General features: G+C 40.4%; 1 protein-coding gene across 1 annotated transcript in view; it reads right to left on the bottom strand.

Annotated features, from left to right (window-relative positions):
* Positions 1–23,024, bottom strand: part of atrnl1b (attractin-like 1b) — a 58,134-nt gene that overhangs the window by 20,960 nt on the left and 14,150 nt on the right. Inside the window, exons 16-25 of the mRNA XM_070926804.1 lie at positions 22,497–22,710; positions 22,174–22,365; positions 18,436–18,669; positions 17,047–17,184; positions 14,607–14,700; positions 8,180–8,232; positions 6,429–6,523; positions 6,028–6,106; positions 3,965–4,122; positions 659–720 (exon numbers count right to left, since the gene is read on the bottom strand). Of these exons, the coding sequence (XP_070782905.1) occupies positions 659–720; positions 3,965–4,122; positions 6,028–6,106; positions 6,429–6,523; positions 8,180–8,232; positions 14,607–14,700; positions 17,047–17,184; positions 18,436–18,669; positions 22,174–22,365; positions 22,497–22,710 (1,319 nt within the window). The remainder of the gene's footprint in view (positions 1–658; positions 721–3,964; positions 4,123–6,027; positions 6,107–6,428; positions 6,524–8,179; positions 8,233–14,606; positions 14,701–17,046; positions 17,185–18,435; positions 18,670–22,173; positions 22,366–22,496; positions 22,711–23,024) is intronic.

The following is a 23,024-nucleotide window of genomic DNA, read 5'->3' as shown; positions in this document are numbered from 1 at the left end:
AAACACACACACAGATATTGCACCATGGCTTAGGTCTGTGACTATCAGTGTTAGGTGTGAACCAATGACACTGATCTAATGTTTAAAATCAACTTAACTTTTTAACTACTGATTTATGCATGTGTCTGTATTCCAAATCTAACAATTAATATCAGCTGTGGGTTTTTTTCGCATAGCAATGCAGATCTTTTGAAGCTTTTTAAAAATGCCAGTATCTAAACTTATAGCATACATTTTCCAATTATACTCACATCCTCTGACTTTTCTGTGCTTTTGAGAGAACTCAATTCACTCATTTGAAACATTTCAATGAGAAAAGATTTCCATCGCAGCTCTCAGGATGAAAAATCATTACGAGCCCTCATATCGTGATCGCCCATGCCTTCTCTTCAGATGGCACAATATGCACCTATTTAAATGGTTACTGGCAGTTAATTTGCCACTTGAAAAAGGAAAATCACAAGAAGCATTTACATGTGCTCTGTTAAAAAGGGCTGTTCCAACAAGCCACTCAATGAGCCCAAAGAGGCAAAAGTGGAGAATGAAGAGGTGGTGGGTCAAATTCTGGATAATGCTTTCTGACTGCTGAACACTTAAACAGCTAAAACATATGACTGAGTGTGTCTCCTTAAATTGTATAAATATTTGACTCACTCACCTGAAAAATGTCACAAAGAACTGTACGAGGTCCATGATACTGTTGTGTTGGGAGAAGGCAATCTATTGGAGGAAAAGAAGACAATGAGAAATTACAAATACCAGGGCAGTCATATTAAAAATGAAAGTAAAAACATGACATGAACATTGGTATAAATCACCATACTAAAAAGATAAATGAGACTTTTCTCAGTCACTCCAACCTGAACTAAAGAATAAAATCTCTGTTCATAAAATAAAAAAAACAATGATTTAAAACACTCAGTGAACTTCATTTCAATCTGACTGAGCTCTCCCAGCTGATCTGGGACGCTCTGAAAGGGTTAACACGATATGGTGTCAACAGTTCAAGTCTGCATTAAGAGCAAGATGGGCCTGCTGAAAGGTCACTGACAAGATCGTCTGGGAGATCTTCTGTAAAAGCTTCTGCTTGTGCAAAAAAGTGTGTGTGTGTGTGTGTGTGTGTGTGTGTGTGTGTGTGTGTGTGTGAATATAGTGGAACAAGATAAAAACAGTGTTCCCGATCACCTGTTCATCTATTGATATAATTTTTTGAGTTGACTCAAATATGTCTAATCTAATGTATTCTGAACCAACAACAGGCTCTTCTTTAATGACTTGAGGCCAGTGATGAAAAATACTGACTTATTTAGATTTTTAATAACTTTGTTCCTGCATTACAAGTAGTAAAAACACACAAATAAAACATCACATTCCAATAAATTACAAAATATATAAAACATAAAATGATACACTTTCATTATGCTTCAATAATGTCCACAACATGCCATCTGCTGTCAGGGTGAATAACATACAGTGTATCTCTTATATAGCTGATTAGTGTGTTTATTTCAGCAGCATGTCCAGTGAATAATGGGCCCGAAATATGTTTCACCTTCATTAAAAGAGGGATTACACACAGTCCTGGCAGCTAAATCATATCTGATAGACCACATTATCTACTGTAGATGCTTTGAAGGCATTTTGCCCTGAAACCATTTAGACACCCAAACACAACGCCATCTGCAGCTGCGTTGGGCCTTGTTGATAGCACCAGGGTTGGGTAATCGGGCACAAATTGTGCTTTTAGAGAAATTCGAAAGGTACTTATTTTGGTGATTCAATCTATCACTGACATCTTTGTCCTAATGGCGAGACAGAATTCAAACATGTTTGTTAAAACAGGACGGAGGCACTGAATTAACGAGAGAAGAAGAAAAAGCATCCCTCTCTCCGATTCCTCGATTATCTATAATAGACAAGCTGCAGGTGAGAAGTAAGTGCATGTTTAAGGTTATGTAGCAGGACAGGAGTCTTCACTGGACTGATGTTCTTTATTGGCAACTTCATCACCCTCACAAACTTCTCCCGCCTTTGACTTTTTCAACCTTTTTAAGTAGAAAATGAGAATCGCTGATCTGAACTGAGATGTTCACTGACATGGCTAACATGACTCAAAAGCACACATTACACAGATGTTTTGCTGGCTTTTTTAGTAAGTGGGACAGTTCTGTTTAGCACTTGCAGCCCTGCTTTCCACATAATAAGAGGTCAAAGCAATATGCTTAGGGTCAAATTCATTTCAATTCCTCAATCTCGGCCGATCAATGTCATCATTTGAGAATGTACTTTCATTACAAGTGGACTTTTATTACATTGAACAGTCTCTTGGGGAACAATTATACTATAACCATAATGACGACACACAAAGATCTTAGCTCAAGACCTCCCCTTGCTATCTTTACCCATGTTTAAATGCTTGTTTTATGGGCTTGGACCCGAAACACAAAGGCTCATGAGTGCATTCTCAAATTCTGCTTTATCTCATCCAGGTCTGCGCTCTCACCCCTGCATCATAAAGGAGTGAGAGGGAAGAGAGACCATATCCTGTTACAGGAGCTATTTGCTTTAACAGCTCAGGCCAGTCCATAATAAATAAGTGACTGTTGGCCAGGAAATCTAATAGAAAACTATTACTGGGTCACCTCCACAGATGGACTGACCCCGCAGATCCTGTTACCCCACCATGGTCCACCCATCTACCTTGTGAGAGCGAGCGAAAGAACAAATGTAAAAATCAATACTTGGAAGTGGGCTAATTAGCAAAAAGGGGAATGGTGTGCTATTATTAGGAATGATAGTAGTGTCACATTTCTGAGTAAGTGTTTGCTTCTCGCTTAAACATACCATTTTAGCAATACAGTTTTTGGCATACACATAGTATCACCTGTATTATCACCTTTTAAGTTGATGTGGTCAACTTGTCAGCAAACACATCCAGCAGATATGGAGCAACATTATCGTTGATCGAGTCGTGTTTCTGGCCACCTGAGTGTCCACTATTCACTCTCTTTTATTTCTGTTTTGGTCTCGGCTGACATTTCTAGACAGGGGAACTGATTGTATTGAAATGTATTTTCAAGCATATCCAACATACTTTTTTAAAGCTACAAGTGCTACAAATTTATAGCAATATATATATAGTTTGTGAGACCTTTTTTTTTTAACTCTACAATGGATGTAAAATTAAGTGATGTTTACTCAGTTGTAGCCAGTTATCTATCAGTCAGAGACCATGTTTGTTTGTCAGAACCGCAACTCAAAAAGCACTGCCTATATCTGAACACCCCTGTTCTCTCTCAACTTCAGTGGTTTCTCTATTGTGAAATCACTGCACATCACTCTCAGTCTCTCATTTTCATGCACATTAGCACCTCATGGCCTTTAGCCCATTTTAATTTTATTGCCTGTAAAACTAAATTGTGAATATTTTTGGACACAAGCTTAATCGCTCAGTTTTCCTGCAAACCCCAAAATAACTGACAGCAAAATGGTATTTATTTTTCCACTGTGTTGTATTTTGGCTGCTTTCACCACAAAGCCTCAATCTCCTCCATTCAGAAAGAAGGGTAGAAAAGGTTAAATGGTGCTTTGCTTTTGCCCGCTAAAAAACAGCTGTGCACCTATGCGCGTTAACCATCGCTCATTAAATCTGTAATTACAATAATAAAGTGCACTTGAATTCACCCTGAACAACAACAGGGGCTCAGCATCTGCAAAGACGGCTGCTCCTGCTCTCTTAATGTATGTAGGACTAGAAGTTAGATGACCACACACACACACACACACACACACACACACACACACACACACACACACACACACACACACACACACACACACACACACACACACACACACACACACACACACACCTAGTGAGAACATAACACAGAACAGAAAAGGGATTAGATCACTTGGTTATCTGCCTCATACAAGTCAGTCCAAGGTCATAAACAGTCCTCACCTGGATCTTGATGGGCCATGAGAAGTTACTGACGTAGACATAAAAGGTAATATTGGGGTTGCTTCTAAAGGTGAACTTCTCGCAGGAGAAGCTGTCTTTGTATTCCTTGATGTTAGTTTTGGACACGATGGGCACCTCCTCTCCAGAGATGGTTCCAGCTGTTGGGACAAAGAGTTCATGTTCAGCACGCTGACATCAGAGACCTTACCTACATACAGAGATGGAGCTGGACTGGCTGCAACGTATCATTATGAATCCATTAATGGGTTTATCAAAAGGGAGGGTTGATCGAAAACAGAGTAGAGCTTTATTGTGTAATTGCACATGCCGTCCATATTTTATTGTTAAATGGACAAAGACGTGTGAGAAAAGCACAGCTTGAAAGAGGGACTGAAATGCTGCTGTCCATGGGTCATGACTGGATCATATTAACACATATTCATCGTTTGAATCCATATCACCACTATCAGCTAATGCATTTAGTATATTTGAGACCTAGAATTTAGCATTTTATGCCTTTGGGGTGGAAATACTTGTTTGTGTCCATTACTGTTCAGTATTCATAAGCGTTATAAGTGTTATTTAATTTCTAGGGGGAAATATAACAACAGTCCAAAACTGGTAGTTAGTATATATATAATATTTTATGACATGATTTCAAGACAGGATGATTGGATTTTCTTTCAATAAAATTCAATATGGTCAAAGCTGAAGTATAAACTTTAGAGAGTGTTTTGTTTATGTATGAGTCTTTATACCCATCATGAAATAAAAATGCCTTTCCAACCAAAACTCTGTAGGAAATAAGTCTTTTTTTCTGTCTATCTAAATATTTCAAGTCCTTTCTTATTCTTCCTCATGTCAGTGGGGCCTCAACATTGACATTCCAACCCACAGCTCTGAAACAAAAGAAGTGAAAATGACAGCTTGAGTGTGGCTACGTGAGCGCGTTTATCTTAATTGAAATCACCCTCCTCCTCCCACCCAAAGGCGCTCCACGCTCTTGTCGATTGTGAAGAGGCTCTCATTCCTTATGAGACACAATATCTTTGCGGGGAGAAGGGGACCCAACTTCAAATATTAATGACGGCGCTCCGAAAAAAAGGTTAAGGTGGTGTAGGGGAGCACAGGAGGTTAACGTGTTTTAGCGGTTGGAAAATGTCAGTGTTGTGGGGAGGGAGAAAGTGGCAGATGACTTGAGAGGAGGGGAGAGCGGGAGATAAACAGTGGCACTGGACAACTGCAGTGTCCTTGGGTGTCTTTCCTCAGGGGACCTATAATATCCACTCAACAGTGACACAGTACACAATAACAAGAGAGGGTGCCGTATTGTTCCTGTTGTGTCTGCGTTACATTAACTGACTAAATGATGATATTTTGATTTAAAGAAAGAAAAAGCTAAAGCAACTCCTTTACATTAGAAATTGTTTTGTCATTACAAACAATAAAAAATGTAATGGTCACTAATAAAATAGGGTTATGACTGAAACATGCACGTGATAATGTAATATTTAGGGACTTGGGACGAACTGAGTGAATATCATTTTGTGTGGTAGGAGGGCATATTCTTAGATTTTGAATATCTGCTTTCCTGACCTTGCAATTAATATTTGTGTATAAATGTTTATATACATAATCAAATGTGACTTTACTCTTGATGTCCTCAATTTTACAATCCAGCTCCCTTTTGACCAGAACTTCTAATGGCATCTAAGCCATTAGTAAGATGTAGAATAAAACATTTTCTTTGCTGCATAATCATTTTGCTCTTTTCCACATATTCATGCAGAAGACAGTGTGTTAAACTGTTTGAATATGTATTCTCACAGACTAATGGGGTGGATTTGCAACACAATGAGAAAATGAATCTACTTAATTTAAAACTAAACTTGAAATAAGAAACTGATCATTCAATCCACACTGATGAGACTGGAATAAATACATTAATTGTATATAACATTTATATACAGTTTAGCCCTCGTCAAGATCTCTGTCAAATAGAAAAAATACAGCAGGGCATTTTTACTACACAGTAAATAAACTGCAAAATCTAGTAAAAGCACCTGTTGATCCAACCGACCACGTGATGTTGAGGTTGAAGTTGTTGGAAGCATTAATGGACATGTCCAGGTTCTTGTTAGCCTTCAGATGGAGAACAAAAAAAACCCCCACAACATTAATGTAGTTAAATATAAGATAAACTGAGCATCATTACAGTAAAGCACATAATAAAAGCAGAGATGTTATGAAATTCAGAATTCAGGAGGTCTTTAGCAATTTGTGGGCCATTCCAGACTCCTAGTGCAACTTTCTAGCATCTTTATAATCACCAATCAATGATCATCAACGTTAAATGTGGCAGTGTATGACTTGAGATTTGCTGCACTCATGTCAAAAAAAGATCAATGCATGGTGTCACTGCCCCTGTTGCCCGACTGAGAACTTTAATTTCTGAAATATTTACCTGCTCAGGCGAGGCCATGAAGTTGATGGCAGTGTAGTGATTATCATCTTCTTGGATGAGGCTGAAGGTGAACTGGTAGTCGATCAGGAGGTTGTCTGTTTAGAAAATCAGACATGAAAGAAGGGTCATGGAAAGGAGTGGCAACCTTCTGAGGAATGCACTCTAAGCTGCCAGATGTGCCTTACACTACTAGAGACTACTATGACAGCATAAATATACAGAGATGTATGCAGTGTGATAGGATCAAAAGACACTTCCAAGCAGTAGACTGACTGATGGTGACAAGTGAAATCAAAATGTCTGTAATCAAATCCAATGACTGCAATCAGGGTGTACAATTTTCTCATCAAGCAGAAGTAGGAATACCTGACCCTGACAGCATGCTCTAAAAATTCCCCTGCAGCGATTAATAAAGTATCAAACGATTCATTAATAGTGGCCACAGAGCGTAAAGTATGAACATACACATGATGTAGATTGGCAATTACATTTTAGATTTTATCCTCAGATTTGTACAGTGGATGTTTAATTTTCTTTTGTTTACGAGTACTGGGGCAGTAGATGATTAAATTTCCAGTAGGCATATTAAAAGATGATATAATTTATCAGCCCAAGTCCGACCTGCTTGTTTAAATCCAACTGTCAGCTTTAAAATGAGGGTCCAATTGGGTGGATACAATTGTGTGTGGGCGTGGTAAATCATGCAGTGTGAAGGGCATGTGGTTCATGTTTCAAACCTGAAATATTAGAGATCTAGAAGGTCTGCATTGTTGAACTTTTAATGTTCAAAATGGATATTTGTAAGTGGTTGAAACATCCACAAACAAAATTGCCACGTATCGACAGCTCAAAAGTACCTGTTACAGCTAATACACGCGGTGAAGTAGCAGGATAACGTCACACGTGCCGCTCAATGGCCTTTTAGATAGTCAGGCGTGTCATGTTTACACTGCTACGTAACAGAGCTCAAGAAAAAGTCCCAGTGGCATGCAGAGGTTAAAGCAAGCTCCAGGCTTTCACTTCCTGTCTCCTCCTCACTGAGCCTGCTGTCAGGCTATGGCATTTCAAAAAAAAAAAATAAATAAAATAAAAAAAAAAGGGACAAAAGCTTGGCAAAGGCTCTGTTGTCAGTAGCGGAGTGTTGTTGAAAGGGAGATATACTACAGCACCGTGAAGGACGCGGCATCATGCAAATAAACACACAAAGCACAAACACCAACATACAGTGCAGTATACACAGGCGCAGAGGTGCCACCACTCCACTCTTCGGCACTGGGTGTCAACTTTATGTAATCTTCTTCTTCGTAATGCAGCTTTTTGCATCACTCACACCTCGATATATTTTCCTCGTACTTCACACTCGAGTCAAACTAACGTTTAGTCAACTTTCTAAATGAATGAATGAGTAGGTGGGTGATTGAGTGAGAGAGCAGACAAGTGGAGAGTTTTTTTACTCCTCCGTCTCCTTGATTAGCTCAATCACTCACTCCTTCTGATGCACTTGACATTTTCACGACAAGTCATTCTGTCACCGAACAAACGCCCCTGGTGCCAAAGTGCTAAAATGCTCCATCTGCCCTGAGCGGAAGGGTGGAAGTGGAGAGGGAGAGAGGGAGAGAGGGAGAGAGAGAGAGAGAGAGAGAATAACCGAGAATAATCAAGGAGGTGTGTGTTAGTGTTTGTGTGTGTCGCTGTGAGTGCATATGAGCTGTCTCTCCAGCAAGTAGCTCGTCCAGTGGAGATTTACTCACAGTAACAGGTTCCTCTGAGTGGATTGCCAAGGTAACGGTTTTCTGAGTCACATCTGCAGTGAAGAAAACAGAGAGGAGTGAACAAGATGAAGAAGAGTGCTAACAGATTGAGAGATAGAATGTCTCTTATCAGGAGCCGTGTATGCCAAGTGCCAGCGCATTAGCTCCTGCTGTTGGCGCCTCATCAAGTCTCTTGCTTCTGACGACGAGGAAATCATCTGATAGTTTGCAAACATTAATTACATTTCTTTTAAACTTTTGTTTATCAAAGCAACGCAGCAACATGCAGCAAACTTCACCTATTCACAGTGTGGCATCTAAAAGTAATGTACGAAGTTTAATCCCTTAAAATCCTTGGAGCAAACAACACAATTTATGTAAATCAATTCCTACTTGATTATTTGAGATGCATAATCCTGAACTGAGATGTGAAAGCCAAATCAAGAATAACCACCAATCAAGGTGAATCCTTTTTAAAAAGGGGATGGATCAGATAAGACGGTGCTCATTCAAGTCTCAGAGATACACAGCTGGTGAGTGGCGAATGCAAAGTTCAAAACAGGTTAGACGGAGCCCAGGGCCAGTTTATCTTTGTTTCACACGTCGTGTTTATTAACTCAGTGCTTTAAGATTCAGACTTGATAATCAGAGCTCAGGGTGAACATCTTCACAACGCTCACAGCACATGACTTGTTTACCTTTGATTGCAAGACGATTGTCCCAATTACTTTTGATTCTCCCCTCGACACAGCAGTGTTAAAGGATAATTCTGGTATTTTTAAACCTGGGCCCTATTTTATTTTATTTACATATTTTGGGGGTCTAAATGATCAATAGGTACAAAAGGTTTTCACCCAGTAGATCACCTCAGGTGGCAGCTGTAAAACGGGCTGCAATGTAATCCTTGGGGACAACTGCGCCACGTCAAAGTACGTAAAAGTGCTTGTTTTTGCCAGTGACAGGCTCAGATTGTTATTCTGAGTGTCTGACAGCATTATGGAAAGTATCTGAGCCTGTCAGTGACAAAAACAAGCATTTTTAGTGGACATACTTAGATGGGTGCATTTGCCCCCAAGGATTACGTTAAATGAAATAAATCTTTAAAAAAATCAATTGAAATGAAAATGAAACCATAAAGATTGTACAGATCAAGATATTGATGTACACAAGAGACAAACATCAGGAGGAAATGATGCAGTCCACTCTGCAGAGCAATGACATGCCATGGCTTTCAAAATGATGCACCCTTGCATTTTTAATTATACTGTTCAGTCTGTTAAGAGAGTTTTTTAGAAACGGTTTTTCACTGTTAGGTGTATTAATTCATACAAGACATATAAGGGCACTATTGGTTTTCATGAAGGAAGCAATATAGTTTGATTTTCCCCTTCAAAGACACAGAAGCAAAAAATAAAACTCTTACAACTGTAAAACTGTAACAAATAAGAGGTAAACAAAAAGTAATTTCCAGAAAACTAAAGCTATAAATGTACTTTAACTCAAACCAAATCACAATTTGAATTTAAGACCCACAATTTAAAAAAAATACATATATGTATAAACCATAATTACCCTGTGTTTAACCCATGGTTTGTGTTCGTTGCAAGTGTGAAATGACTGTAAGCTCTGGGCCAATGAATCTATAACTCCAGCTAATGAGGGTCCTAACCCAGGGCTAAACATGGTGTGAAAATTGGACAATTACTAGGTTCCATTTGCCTCCAATCCATTGTTGTTAGTAGACAAACACTCTTAAAGTGTTGAACATGGCCACTGTCTTCACAAATGGCAAACACAAACTGATTCTTGACAATGAAAAGATTTTAAACCTTGCTGTGATTCACTGGAGCACATACTGTATTCTATTGGGTAAGTAACCATTTGAGAGGAAGTCTCTTTACTGTCCGTCAGAGTTGGATTAATACTTTTCTTAAAGTCTTAACAGCCTTAACCCACACCTTTTCCTGTGCATTTTGTAAATAGAAGGACATGAATGGGTTTCTCAGGTGCTGTAAGGTCATGCAGTTTGCTCAGTTGAAGACTGTACACAATTTTCACACAACAACAAAGATATCGTGGCATCAGTCTGACTTTTAAATGATGTGCTGCCGAGCAAAATAATTTGTTAACATCCTCTGAGTGCCATCGACTGTTCTGAGGGTGCGTGTGTGCATGAGTGTTTTACCAGGCTCATGGTTTTCCAAAGGCCTGAAACGAAGAGGGACATATGGCAGCGTTCACTGGATTACAGTGTTTCCTTATCTCCTTTTTAATGCATCTCTTCACTCTGTGTCTTAATCTTTAACAGTCTCCATTACTTCGCCATCCCACTGCTGTGAGAACACACATGAGCACTGGGTCATTTCAAACATACAAGGTATCTATTATCACGCCGGTTTTGTTTCACAGTTGTTTTATCTTTCAGACAACCAATTAAACTTGTTGAAATGTGAATATCAGAGGCGGAGTGTCAAGGAGTCAGAGAGGACACCGAGCGAAGGAGGGAACAGGGGAGAGGAGCAAAACCAACTGAGAGACACGAATGAGCCGCTGAGGAGGAGGTGGCTGGTGATGGTACAGTGAATGAGGATGACTCTGCCACTAAAAATAATGCCTCGGTCGTTTGGGAGCATTTTGGATTCACGAGACAGACGGTGTCGCCAAAAATGTCAGTCAGATGCGGGTGGAGGCAACGCATCTCGACGCCTTAAAGATCACCAGAGAGAAAAACATTCAGAATGTAGAATAGAAAACGCTGTAAAACTAACTTTTTGGCTCTGATTTTGTTTAAAAAGTGAATTATAGATTGCTCATATTGATGATGCTTATATATCTTTTATACTGTCATGTTGCCAGCAGCTGTTTTACTGAAGCTGCTGACTATATGCACAGTAAATGCATTAGCTGACCTGATCAAGAAGGTTTTGTACTCTTTATCTAATCAGTGAATCCTGAAGGACAAGCATCAGTGTTTGGAATGATCTAATGGGGGCAGGACAGTGAGCTGGGGAGGAGCCAGCTCCGCCACTCTCACTGTTAATACTAAACAGGAAAGGACAGGGTAGAGTGCTCTTTCACCACGGTACAAAGGACGGAGGACAAATGCCGCCACAGGCTTTTGAACCTTACAGAACATCACTCCTGGGGCGTTTCGGCTGCCTGGCATTTGCAGCAGCAAAACACAAACGCACCCGCACGCTCATCGTGAAGTGCATAAAGCAACTCCTCTACACTGTATCTTAATTTAATCTACACCTGCATGCATGCGTGCACACATCTGAACTTCAGGCAATCCCCCTCTGCTGTATCTTAATTTGATCTACACTTGAACCTTTGTCTGTGCTTGAGCACACACTGCGCTTTAACACACACTGCGCTTTAACAGGCAAAACACACACACCAACAGAAGAAATGTGCTATGAACCTACACAATGTCCTTCAAACATATGCAGGCTGGAGCAAACACACACATGTGCATACTCTCAGAGTTGCCTCCCCGTTACCTCCAGCGCAAGACAATCCTGAATAATGTACGCATTCGAATGAGCACTATAATAAGAAATATTTCCCTAACCGCTGTTGTTTGACTCATCACTGTAACGCAGCGTAGACCTCATCAATTGTTTTCAGAAACAATTCTATTCTGCACTGATGCACCTTTCACTTCATTACCGCAGCTATTATTGGGAGGTCCTAATGGCATCGGTGGTTGCGGTGCATGCATGTGTGAAAGCGTGCATGTGTGTGTATATTTGTGTACCCTTGTGTAGAGGTCTTTGTTTAAGGGTTACTGCTGGGGACGGTGCAAGTGAGTGGCTGACGGGGGTTGGGGAGACGCTGATTACATGTAATGAGATACCAGAAATGACATTACAAATAGGGAACAGCAAAACACCCCACATGCACATGCTAATTATATTACACTTGGAAAAAAAACATGATTACTTGATTACTCTAACATGTTTGAATGTGAAAATGCATCTTGATTTTTGAGATTAAAGTCACAGCAGAAATAGCGGTTGTTGATAATGACAGCACTAATCTAATTACAGTCTGTAAATGGGAGTGAATTAACAACATATTCTGGTGGTTTATGTTGCTGGCTAAATTTGAAGCTGATAATCAGTAATGGGCTTTAGGAAGTGTCCCATAGCTGGTTCCAGAGCTGTATGGGCACATCCTCCCTTCTAAATGGCTGATGATGATTGGCCTGCTGGTGCCTGGCCTGGTCTGATGCCCCACTCTTGATTTTGTGGGGTAGAAACTGAGTCATTTGTATCAACTGTTAGCCACCTGCTATCCGTGTGTTGCTCTGCTCTGCACTGCTTTCCATCTGGTAGCAGAAATGAATGTGACATTTTGTCATTTGTGCAAAGTGTCATTTATTTACTGTCAAAGTCAACAGAAAGCATTAAGTGGTTTTTTTTCTCCTCCAGCCTCTCTTCTTTCTGAGCTTTGTTTTCTTTGCTTTCAGCTGCCCTTGACACAAAAGATGTGACATGCATTGATTCTTGTTCACTCTCTCAGAATTGGGGATTGTATTTGTCCCATGTGAGACATGTACATGTGCAGGCTGGGACAACAAACTTCCCCCTGGGACAATAAAGACTATCTATTTTGTCAGCTTAACAATTTGTACCGTGTTGGCAAAGCATATTGTAATTTTTCACATTTATTAGTTACTTCATTACCTACCCTACATACTAGTTATTTTAAGTTGGCCTACTCCTTCAAAATTCTTTTTCAAGGGGACTTTCAAGTTGTGTATTCACGAAAAAAAACAGGACATCGAGAAGCACTACACTAAAAAAAATCAACTTGACAAATGTCTTATTCAAGGATGCACACAATGTGTTTTGGTGAGAAACAGAATGTAAACACAGCTTTTGTTTATTTGTAAGAAAACTCCACAGCGTACTTTAAACGGTGTCATGACTACTGTATGTGACCTTTGCTGACTAAAATCTTGTCATTGTATTCAGCGATGAAATGTCTCAACTGAATCATTCTGACAGTATGGCTGACTAAACTTAAAACGCTATTTTATCAAAAGGCTTCAAACTGATTTAAGTATGGTGTGAAATGTGTAACTGATGACAAAACCTGAGCACAGGCAAAGTGACTACGTGATTCTGATTGAAGCGCACACTGTTCTTGTGATTTTTAGAGACAAAGAGAGAGAGAGGGGAAACTCAGGGCATGGTGTGTGTGGGTGACCCCTCCGTAACTCTTACTGCATTAGGAGTATTAAAAACATCCGTGTCCATTCTGCTTACACCTGGGAAATCAGACAGCTAAGTGGAGATGGTCCTCTACACCCGCGTCAGCAGAAATTGTGCTGTAGGTGGAGCTTCTGGCCAGTAATGCCAAATGATGGCTCTCTGTTTTTACACCACCGAATCATTAAAACATCCAAGAAGGAAGAGAAGGGTCGTGATTAGAAATCAATTCTCATAACCGCATCATGAAAATCATGAATCACTACTGGTCATTTCAATTTGATTTGCAAATGTACTTCTTGTTGTTGCTGTTGTGTGAAACGTGACTTCGCAGTCTATGGGTCCCATTAAAACAAAAGGGCAACTGAAAGTCAAACTGTGTCATGATTCAAAATCAAATCAAGTTTCTTGTTTTTTGTGCGTCTTTCCGACTTATCCATGACAGCACTCCCACACCAATGAATGAATGAATTGCTCTAACATGACAGACAGCATTAAACAGACAAATGCACGTGGAGAAAGAAAAATCCTTCATCATTTGCACAGTCATTTGTACAATATTAAGGATTCCTTTTGTAAAAAGTTACCATTTGGGTCTCCTACCATCCATTATTATATATTATCATTTGTTTCAAGGCAGTGTTATCAATCATTTTGTCCGACCATATTAAATCACCCACAAGGGGCTGAGTTGAATCTGTACTGTTTTAAGGAAGCTCTGTTTTTGTGTACATGCAGACACATCGTAAAATGTGCTGGAACCACACATAACCAATATTCAGTTTTGTTAGGCAAAACATCATAAACGGTCCATAACACCATCCTGTACGTATCTGTATCACTTGTCAAAATGGGTTTCCCTTAAATAGCCCCGAGCATTTCATCAGGGCTCCATCCCAAGTGATTACTGGCCTGGTGACAGGCAGCCCAGAGACTCACTTTTGATTGACATTACCTCAAGTCAGTGAATTTCAGTTGGAACAGTGACGGTGTATCTCTCATTTGGCTTCTCTGTTGCATATCTGAACTTTCGGAAACTGAGGCTAGAGTTACTGAGTATAACCTAATGTGATACTAATAAAAAGGTATACCATGAAATGCAACAGGGCTGCAAGGTAGTTCTGTGTTTTCATGGTTGTAGGTGTGTGTGTGTGTGTGTGTGTGTGTGTGTGTGTGTGTGTGTATAAGCATGAGGTCTGAGTACTCACAGCTGGCACTGGTCTCCTTTGATCCCCTTGGTGGTGCAGAAGCACTTGCCAGTTAACACCTGGCACACACTTGCATGGCCATTACACTTACAGGCTGGAAGGGGCAACAAAACACAGATGGAAGGGGGGGTAACAAAGAGAGAACAGAGGGAACAGAGGCATTAATGATTAGCATTAACCAAAGCTAAAAATGTGGATAAAGTGAAGGTTTAGTTTGCACATGCTCAGTTAGGGATTTCCAATGGCAGTTTAAACCTTTGAGTTCAGGAGCTCCTGAGGGCACAATAAAGCCTACAATTCCCACAATCATAAAAAATATCAGTTGTTTTTCCCCGCTTTTAAGCTCTAGGCTAGCAGTTTCCCATTGCTTGCAGTGTTTGTGCTAAGCTAGGCTACCAACATCTCTTCTGCTGTACTGAACACGCAGAGATGAAATTGATATTGATCTGGGTAAGATGGTAAACTAGTGTATTTCCCAAAAGATTTGGCTGAACCTCAAAGATCTGATACATGATGGAGAAAAATATGTCCATGATACCTGCAAGAAGTGTGTGTGTGTGTGTGTGTGTGTGTGTGTGTGTGTGTGTGTGTGTGTGTGTGTGTGTGTGTGTGTGTGTGTGTGTGGAATACAATGCAGCAATAGATGTGTCAGAGTTGAGTGAATTGGCTCCTTAAGTACTTCTACTGTGGCGGACTTTCAGGTTTCATTTGCAGGACAAAAAAGGTGCTTCTTAGCACATTTCCCAAGAATATTTCAGGTGACAGGACTGCTTGTAACTGAGTGTCTCAGCACTTTCTCCTACAATTCTTGTTATTGACAGCTGGTGACACAGAGATTTAAATTGTACTGTGTGCAAGTCACACTGGATAGGAGGGTTGAGTATACATTGAATATGCAATGCAGCCCCTGACTTCACATGAAAGCATGGGTCTATCTGCATGTAGTAATGACACATAATGATTTTGAGTCCTCGGGCTCCGAAAGAATAATAAGCGTATTCCCTTCACAGATGTTCACCTGTGTAGTTTCACTTTACAGGTTACGGCTATAACCTATGCATTAACACACGGCATCTGAGACCGTAAAGCTCCCAGGTGTGTGTGTGTGTGTGTGTGTGTGTGTGAGAGAGTGTGTGAGAGTGTGTGAGAGTGTGTCAAACAATAGCCTCCATGTAATTTCTCAGGAATGCTATTCATGTCTCATAAGGGACGAGTGTGTGTAAATCTCCTCTTGACAAGGAAGCTCTACTACCAGTGTTAAGTCAATCTCCAATTTATTTAATAAAGACACTTATAGAGACTGTTATAAAACACACATACAGCCAGTTTATCTTTGGTTAAATGGCCATTACTACGCTAACAACCTAATATTTATGCCCATTTTCCACATTAAATTCAGCATCCATTATGCGCCTTGCTTTGAAAACAAGAATGCTGTATAAATTATGGATTGCAGTCACTCAAGAAAATGTATTCTGCATTGAGCAGGAGACACAGATAATAAATCTGCATCATGTGCTATTCAAATATTCAATCAAAACAGTTTTATATCCAGAGGGAGAAACCTGAATACCACACCCAGAAAATGAGTAGAACAATGGAATCATTGCAGATATATTTGTTGGAATTCATATCATACTTTTATAATATCAGTGTTTAATAAAGCTAAACAGTCCTGTATGTGTGTATGTGTGTGTGTGTGTGTGTGTGTGTGTGTGTGTGTGTATATCCCTTCATCCTAAGTCAAAATACATGACGTAGACGCATTTCTATTTTCAACAAAGCAAGGTTTTAAGGTGCGGAAAACCACAGTAACACAAGAAGTCAGCATTTGACCTTCAGCTTCACCTGCAGCTCTCACATCAGCTTGACGTTCACTCCAACGTCAGGAAAACACATGTTAATCTTAATTTCACTGTCTGTAGTGAGAGTGGTATTCCAACTGAGTTGCCACAGCCAACATAAACCAACAGGGACCAGACGTCTATTTTGCCTTTAGCTGTTTTTCTGTTAACACTTCATGAAACCAACATATGGAGTAACATTCTCATTAATCAAACAGGACAGACAAATTGTCATAGATCCTAATCAATAAGCAATAGTGCCCTCTGTTGGTTATGATGCTGTATATGTTTGATGCTGGGTATGTTTATCACGCAACACCCTAATTAGAATTCAGTAAGTAGATGATATTCCTCTAAAAGTTTAATCATCATCCACACACAGCAGGTGTAGTCCAAATAAAAGAGAATGTAATTTGTGTTGTATTTGTTTAAACTGAATGCTGATCTGAAATGAAACGTATACAGATGGCTGAGAAAAGACTATCGGGAGGGTTAAACCACATCAGTTAGACGGCTTTACCAAAACGACAACAAGTAAATCCATTAAGTCCTACGTGAGCAGAAAAACAAATTTTCTGTGGCGATGCGGCACTCACCCTGGCATTTGCCGCCGTTGGTCGGGTCTCCATGGTAACCAGGCATGCAGGTCTGGCAGTGGGGACCGGTGGTGAGGTTACGGCATTGTTCGCACACGCTGCCATTCACACACGTGCTGTGGCCATTACACTGGCACGCTGCGAGGGAAACAGAGGGAGGTTATACATTAATGCAAACTGCAGGGTCGGAGTGAATTTCACCACTTTAACTTCCTAAATACCTTTCAACTAGGTATTTAGGAAATAAGCGAATATGAAATGGTGCTGTATCCTTATTCTGGGTTATACTGGGGGGGCAGGGAGCAAGGTGGAACTCACATGGATTTGGGACAAGAAGGGTGAATTTCTTGAAGTCACAATCTCTGCAAGTTACACAGGACCCTGTTTATTTTAATAGTTTGTGTCTAAGTCACACAATAATTTTGATTGTCCTCCCTGTAGCCAATAAACAGCTAGGATTTGACACCAGCCCAACAACACTTACATCTAGGCTTGTTGTTATTGCTTCCTAGAAAAGCAACAGACCCATTAGAGCTGTCAGTGTCTGCCATGTCATATTAATTACTATTTAATCAGACTTGCCTTTTAAAATATTTTTAATGGCTGCGACTTTTAATAACCCTACATCTGAATGTCCTATTGGAAATACAAATTACACATCTAATGAAAAAGAATGTCAAAATAAGAAGTGTTTATTTCATGCAAGACTGATTTTTCAGCCACAGTAAGTTTACACTGTTACAATTAATTCCACCTTTGAGGTTAGTTATGCAATTTCACCCCTACTTCTGAAAGGTGCATGATGGTAGGACGGTCGCTATAATTCAGTGCTTTAAAAAGGCACTCCTACCCCGGGCACTGCCTTTTGCATGTTTTACAGTTCACTCTCTTAATTTACATGAAACTGTGCAACTATACGACGTCACAGACTTTAGAGCATAAAATGTCCACACGTAGAAACAACAGTATCAGTTGCAGTACAATACTAGGCTTCAGACCCACAGGTTTAAAATCCTACTAAAAAGGTAAAATATCACCAATATTCTTTACACGTGACTTCAGATTTCTAAAGGTTTTTACACATTATTGATACCGATGAGCCACTGAGCACGCCTCACACTCTCAAATAACTGCTGTAGCGGTGAGTATATTATCATCTTACATGACGTGGTTGTATGGACTGGGGCTTGATGAAAGCATTAAATGGCATACTAGCATAAGGTTGCATGGAGTCAGCAGGGAGGGATTAGTTGCATAGGGAAGCTGTAACCGGAATCCTTGATAAGAACATCTTTTAAAACGTAAGACGTGACAGTCGAGGTAATAACAACCTCTCAAGAAGATACACATGATCTGTAATTTCAGTAAGACAGGAAGTGGATCCCTTACCAGGGCAGTGAATGAAGGCCCACTCGTAGCCCTTGTCTTTGGGGCAGCTACCCAGCTCCAGGCTCATGTCCTGGGACTGGCCCTGTTGGCCCTGCTTCGCTGGTCTCTTCATTGGCCCCCGGTAAGAGCCCTCCATGCACAGGCCCTTCCCTGTGCTGCTGGGATCTCCACACCAGCCGCACTCAGGCTGCTCCAAGCATTGAGAACATGTCCGCAGGCCTGAACAGTTCTGGGCTAAAAGGAGAGGAGAAGGGTGAGAGACATGCAATGTATTTCTTACCAGTATCATATTGGAAAGTGTCCATCATTGCTGCACTCCTTATTTCAAATTGAATCTACCGTAACTACTTTGTTTATCTTCGTTTGTTAGCCACATTTGTCCCTTTCTTTTCATTTGAACATTTATTTACCCGGACATTCACCTTGAAACAAACAGCAGCATGCAAAATGTACACTGCAAAGCACTAAAACCAACACGGCCCAATGTTGCAGCAAACAGAATCCTGAAGGATGTTGCTTTAAGGAAACAGACAGCTTCAGTCATTTCTTAGCCTTTAGCAGGACGTGCAGATTAAGGGGCATTAAGGTGCTTTGCACTGGAACACAAACTGGTTATCTAGTGAACTGTCAGGACAACAGACTTGAGAGCAGATAAGAAGATAAGAAGCAAGTGTTTAGCATTAAACAGCTGATTGAGAAGGGAAAAGGCCACAGAATGAGACAGAAAATGTGTCAGCAAACCAGGGCAAGCGAAAAGTTTGTGATTTGAGCAAAGTTCAATGAAAGGCTTAAATGTGATGTGTGAAGTGGCACCTTGTTCTAAACTCAGAAACCCAAGGGAGCGAGGGAGCAATGCCGTTTTGTCAGTTGGGGGGTGAACTTTATGGCCACTAAATTGCTTGACAAGTTTCAGCGTCGCCGCTTGCCTGCCAGACAGATGCTTGCAGGGGGGGAAATGCCACTACTATTTTAAGGAGACAAACATTGAGTGCTTTTACCACAGTTTATGTCAAACAAATCTCTAGTTATTCTGCTAATGGATGTGTAACCATGACAACACAAGAGCAATCGGTACAAAGTCAGGCCATTTAAGTGTGTTTTGACGACAGGACCTAAGTGGCAGATTTCTCTGGAACATAACATACTGAGAAAAGAAGCAGCTGGACGAGGACAAAAGCATGCTGAACTACAACAATCTGCCATAAAAACATAGTTTACATCTTTTCACGTGGATTTTGACAGATAGATCAATATGTGTGAACATGAACAACTAAATCTGATGCCTGAGGCAGTTCCATAAATTGGATGGTGATTATGACTGGGTCTGTACAGAAAAATAAGTTTCGCTTCATCCAGTGTTAACAGTTTTCACCAGCTGAGTAAATATAACCTTTATTCCTGCCCAGATTCTCTCCACAACACAACAAGTCTGAAGCCTCATCAAAATGTGACATTTGAGGTCAAACTCAAGAAGATCAAATTTTATAAGATCAGTTTATTCTACATCCACTTTGCTGTCCAACATCTCCTGTGGTTACATTTACTTAAATCTGTGTCTGCAGACTGTTTTAAGTGTATGTGATGGATTTTACAACAGAGATTACAAAGAATATTGATCAAACATCACAATTTCAATATCTGGTTTTGCGTATCTGAGAGCAATGTGAGCAAAATCAGATTCTTCTGTGTGTTGGCAGGTCTTTTAATGCCCATCAACTGATGACAAATGGTTTAAATCAACAAGTATCCCTACAAGTCTGTATCAGAATAGTTGCCAATTAACTTAACTAATTATTTCAGCTCTACTCTCCCACTGTACACCCAGTCACCTACAGCATAACTGCAGGAACAAAAAGTTCCTGGAGTTGATGTAGGGATTCTGTCTGGACTAAATGCAGCTTCAGGGGATTCACTTTTTCTGACCCGTCTTGATGAAACAGATAGACAGTGTGTTCATGGCACAGATGTGATGCGTTACACAGAAGCTGAAGAGGTATTTTGGATTACTACATGACAAGTAGAAATACTAGACCTGCAGCTGAAGGCCATAAATAAAGAGTTCTTTCACATAGCAAAGCAACAAAACTACTACCAACTATTAGAAACTCACAAACAATAGCTACTTATCCAATCTCAGATTTGCAAAATTAGACTTTTCTTTAACGAAACCACCGAACACATCACAGTCTGCCCTTTCAAAGTCCTCCTGCAGGCAACGACACTACAGAATATTTTATCCTAGGTCTATGGTTTTAAGAGCGTTCACGCAGTGTACTCAGCATGCTTCTCTATGCACTGAAAATGAGGAGAAAGGAATTAAAGTAGGTGATATCATTCAAGTCTTAAGTGGTGACTGAAACTGAGAGTGAATGTGAAGGAGCAAAGTCAGACAGAACAAACAGAAAGAGAAGAAAACACAGGGAGAATTTACAGGATACCCTTCTCCGTCCTTCACGCCCAAAGGGACAAATTCCTCAAGACAAATATCCACAGTGTACAGAAGCGTCTCTGGGTTACCTAACACCAACTGACACAAATGAATTTGAGACTGTACCCTTCAGCTCAATAAATTTGTTACTCACTAAACTGACCTGAGATGTTTTTTATGATCTGACACAACTGTGGGTAAAATTCATACATCACGCAGCACAACAGCACCAACCTGAACGACTACACTGACCTTCAGGTGAGGGAGCTCTCTGATGTAAACGTATGTACCTCTGCATGTGTCCAGTACCTTATTTCATTTACTTCACGATAATAAATAAGAATAACAGAAAGCAGATGTTTTGTTGTTCCCAGATTACCCTATCTATCCTGCTGTTTTCTCTGTAGCTTGACGCTGTGTGAATTGTTTGTCTTGAGTGTTAAGCACCTCATAATCTGAGTTTTATGAAGAACAAAAGAGGTTAAACTGAGTTATTCATATTATTTTGTTATCCGCAAAAGTGCTTTTATGTACCAGTATGCACTTAAGAAAACATGTACAGGATATTCAAGGATGAAGTGGCTACAAATTGTAAGACGGAACAATTTTTAATGGCAGTTTCATTCTCTAAAGCACAAAAAGATGACATGGACATGTACATACATAGCTTATTTTAAGTATTTTCCATCCAAAGTACAGTCATCTTTGGAGCGTTAACAGCTCAAAGTTATTTTCCACTGTGTGTCTTGGTAACTCTATTTTCAAATAGAATGGTATTTTGTGGGTTTTATAGACTCTTTGGTATTTATTGTTGAACAAGTATTGTTGTTATGGAATACTGGTTAATGCAATGGAAGCTAAGTTCACTATCAATAACATCCACATTTACATTATGGTATGTGCAGCCAGCAGCCATTATGCTATCTTCTCCTTCACAGAGTGAAATTATTTGTAGGCATCTGTAGGTCTTTAAACCACTTACAGCAAAGCCAGCTAATGCTAAAGAGTACATCCGCAGCGCGGTCAACAGGGAAATCTAACAGTTGAGGCGACTATATGCGAGAGTAATTGGCCATTACAAACCAAAAACGGCTTCCAAAGCCAATCACAGGAAACTAATACCATTTTCCCTCCAACACAAACACCTTCCACTGTAAGCCGTTTTCCTCCCTTAGCCTCCTTTCTCTCCATGATGAATATTGACTGCTTACAGAAGCCAATCTGGGAAAGCTTATTGCCGGCCACCTTAATGCCAGACTATAGACTCCAAAGAAGCCTCATCTAGATTAAGTTCAGTAAAAGACACTTACCCACACAATCTCCAGTCTGCCACTCCAGACACTGGCCATAGGGAAAAGAGATGACGTAGGCAGTGGAGTCGACACAGCGCTGCGCACTGCCGCACCACATACACTCCATGCCCTGGCTGGTACAGTTGGCACAGTTGGTGTGCACCGAGCAAGGCTTCTTACAGGATGGACGAGCACTCTGATTGGGGTTTCCTGGACAGGATAGGACAAGACAGAAGGATAATGAGTCTTTTTACAAATCAGACTGTAATTCCTGTATGATGTTAACATTTTTCCAAACCGATAAGATATTCATGTAGTATATGTGTGCACGTGTCTCTCACCGGTAGCTTTTTCACAGATGAGGCCGTGGGCAGTGGCAGTGCACGGATTGGCCCTAAGGCCCGACACCTGAGGCTCCTCCAGGTAGGCACAGAATCCAGAGTCACTGGGCTCGCCAGGCAGCCAGCGCAGGGTGCTGTTGGTGAAGGGCGACATGTCCTCCCAACCCCAGTATGACACGTTGATTTTCCTCAGGCCCACCCAGGGAGACAGCCGCTGTGGAGACACGGCAAAAAGCTAAACATACAAAAGGCCTAAAAAGCCACTAGGTATTCGAATGTAAGATCAAATTTCACAACTGTGCCTCCCTTTCTGCTCCATTGTGCTCTTTAAGAAAAAAATGGCTACAGTATTTACACCTGGGAACCAAGAATGCCATTAAAAGTCTACTGAAAATAATTTCACAGATATGATGCCTTATTTGCCTTCAGGATTCAACTTTTAATGTAATGGGAAAATGATGGGAAATGGCACGACAAGGTTCTGTTTGGAACAAACAGGCACGTCTCAACTCAGCACGCTGACAACAA

The sequence above is a fragment of the Enoplosus armatus genome, chromosome 20 (assembly GCF_043641665.1).
Source record: "Enoplosus armatus isolate fEnoArm2 chromosome 20, fEnoArm2.hap1, whole genome shotgun sequence".
Classification (NCBI taxonomy): Eukaryota; Metazoa; Chordata; class Actinopteri; order Centrarchiformes; family Enoplosidae; genus Enoplosus; species Enoplosus armatus.
The sequence above is the reverse complement of the archived record's forward strand: the minus strand, read 5'-3'. Positions and strand labels throughout refer to the sequence as shown.